The 2,662-nt window shown below is 53.6% G+C and overlaps 1 protein-coding gene across 1 annotated transcript; it reads right to left on the bottom strand.

The window, feature by feature from the left end:
- Positions 1-1,532: 1,532 nt before the first annotated feature.
- LOC110569607 (ferritin heavy chain-like) lies at positions 1,533-2,093 on the bottom strand. Its single transcript, XM_044911644.1, has one exon. The coding sequence runs from the start codon at positions 2,082-2,084 to the stop codon at positions 1,533-1,535; it is 552 nt and encodes a 183-aa protein (XP_044767579.1). The 5' UTR covers positions 2,085-2,093.
- Between the last annotated feature and the right edge of the window lie 569 nt (positions 2,094-2,662).

The raw sequence follows: 2,662 nt of genomic DNA, 5'->3' as shown, positions 1-2,662 counted from the left end.
TCGCAGGTGAGGAAATCCTTTTCCAGGTAAAATAAAAGGATGTAGATCTAAGCAGACTCCTCTGCGTTATCCCGCGGAGTCCCTCTGAATCACAGGAAAGGGAAAGATGGGATAAAGAGGAGGCCCAGCAGCCAAGACTGAACCAGACTAGGGTCAGCTTTAGAGCCCAGGGCGGAGACCAAAACAGGTGACGGTTTGGTACTTAGATTCCAGTACCCTGTGCCTGGCTGGGATACCAGGCATCTCTGTCCGGCTGAGCTGGGTTTCAGGCACAATATGTGTGTTTTGCAGCCTCCTCTTGTGCCTGAAGAGAAGCCACTGAGAGCGAAGCCACGTGGGCGGAGAGTACACTCCGTGCGGACTTCCAGGCCTGAGGTCTTCCCAGGTCTTCCCTGCCACCTCAGGTAATAGCGTGGCTGCCTGGGGGGGTGGGGGTGGGGTGAGCCTGGACAGAGGGACTCAGGTGTCCAGGTGCTGCCTGCCTTCCTGTGAGGGATCCTTCCTCTCATACATTCTGTTGTGAGCTCTCAAGACTCCTTTCAGAGAAGGATTTGGCTGAGGTTTAGAAGCCAGCCCCATCCTAGGCTGGAAGGCACACCTGTAATTAGGGGAGAGACTCCAGTGATCAGGGCTGTCATTACGAGTGTTGGGGATTTCCCTCCCTTCCGGGTCTGGTTATCTGGCTGGATTTCCAGTCTCCCCACAAAGTCTTGCTTAACCCATTGATATACCTGTGGGGCAACAACAACAACAAAATGGAACATGGCATCAGCAGATCTATGTTCATGTCCACATTCCGGAACTTTTTATTTGTGTGGCCTCCTTTTTTCTCACTTGTTAAGACATGGTCATAGCACCTGCCCTTCTTACTTCCTGAGGGTCTTATAAAAATAAAAGACAATACTGTAAATAAAAGGACTTGGATTTGCCAAGCGCCATTGTTACTTTACTTTGTCACACCCATGTCCATGGGGAACTTAGCCTAAGGGTCACTTCTCATTATCACTGTAGCCCAGAGTGGATCCTTTGTGCAATCCCACTCCCTGCCTTTCTTCCCCAGGGGGAACTACTATGATGAATTCTAGACCATGTTTTTTTATACTTTCATCATGCATATGCACCCACAGACACCGGGGCCCCAGACCACCCACCTCATGTCACTCCACCCCACCCCACCCTCACATGGTTTATCAGAGGAATATTGATTTGTGCGTTCCAGGGTCCCATGGGATACCTCCCCCCCTCCATCTCCTGAGCTGCATGTGGATGGGGTTGGACGGATGGAGAGACTCCTGGATACCTGTTTAAAAAGTTAAAAGGTGAGCCAATTGCACACATGAATCAACCAGAGACCTTTATTTATTTAAGAACCAAATAACTTTATTGAAACCAAACAACTTTATTTATTTATGGCAAAACTGGAAGAAAAAAACTGGAACGTTTTGCAAAGGCAATACTGCAATATGCATGCTCGGCATGGTGATCAGGGAACGTCACCATGCACCCTGGGCTATAGGGGAAACAGTCCCAACTCAGTTCTTTTTGTCGCTGTCGCCCAGGGTGAGCTTGTCAAAGAGGTACTCTGCCATGCCGTCTTCGGGAGCCCGCATCTTGCGCAGGTTGGTGACATAGCCCCCCAGCTCTTTGATGCACTTGACTTGCTCGTGCAGGTAGTGGTTCTCCAGGAAGTCGCACAGGTGGGCGTCGTTCTTGTCGGTGGCCAGCTGGTGCAGGTCGAGCAGGCACTGGTTCACGCTCTTCTCCAGGTGCAGGGCGCACTCCATGGCCTTCAGGCCGCTCTCCCAGTCGTCGCGGTCTGGCTTCTTGATGTCGCGGAGGCGGATGCGGCCGCCGCGCTGGTTCTGCAGCTGCATCAGCTTCTCGGCATGCTCGGTCTCCTCGCGGGACTGGCGCAGGAAGAACTGGGCGAAGTTCTTCAAGGCCACGTCGTCGCGGTCGAAGTAGAAGGCCATGGACAGGTACACGTAGGAGGCGTAGAGCTCCAGGTTGATCTGGCTGTTGATGGCGGCCTCGCAGTCGGGGTGGTAGTTCTGGCGCACTTGTGAGAGCGGCGCGGTGGCCATGGCTGGCGGCCTGGGCACCAAGGCAAAGGCAAGGCGGCACGGAAGCGAGGGCTGTGCGGCCAAAGGCGGTGGCGACAGGTCCGCGGTGTGTTTTCAGGCTAGGCGAAGAGAAAACCCTTGCGCGGGTCTCTGTGATGGCGCTGGAATGAGGTCCGTTACTCCGGAGTTGGGAGGTTGGATCCGTTAGGCGAGGGGGCGTGGTCACGCAAGCAGGGGCGGGCTAGGGGCGGGGCGAGGGATGGCGCCACATTCAACGTTCCATCTGAGTTTGTGTGAGGCCCGAGGCCCAGGGCAATTCAGAGTGTCTTTTTTTTTTTTTTTTTTTAAAAGTTTTTTTTATTTTAGAGAGATTGAGAGAGAGGGGAGAGCAGGGTATGGGTGGGTGGGAGTGGGGTTGGTGGTGAGAGCCGGAGGGAGAGAGAATCTTAAGCAGACTGTGTTCAGTGCCCAGCCCGACCTGGGGCTCAGTCTCACCACCCTGAGATCAGGACCTGAGCAGAAACCAAGAATCTCCCACTTAACTAACTGGGCCACCCAGGCATCCTGGTGCAGGGTGTCTTGAGGCCATTTTTAAAAAT

The sequence above is a fragment of the Neomonachus schauinslandi genome, chromosome X (assembly GCF_002201575.2).
Source record: "Neomonachus schauinslandi chromosome X, ASM220157v2, whole genome shotgun sequence".
Classification (NCBI taxonomy): Eukaryota; Metazoa; Chordata; class Mammalia; order Carnivora; family Phocidae; genus Neomonachus; species Neomonachus schauinslandi.
This window is presented reverse-complemented; position numbering and strand designations above follow the sequence as displayed.

Bases quoted from the DNA above. Each gene is read 5' to 3' on its own strand.
- LOC110569607 (XM_044911644.1), bottom strand. From the start codon at position 2,084: ATGGCCACCGCGCCGCTCTCACAAGTGCGCCAGAACTACCACCCCGAC.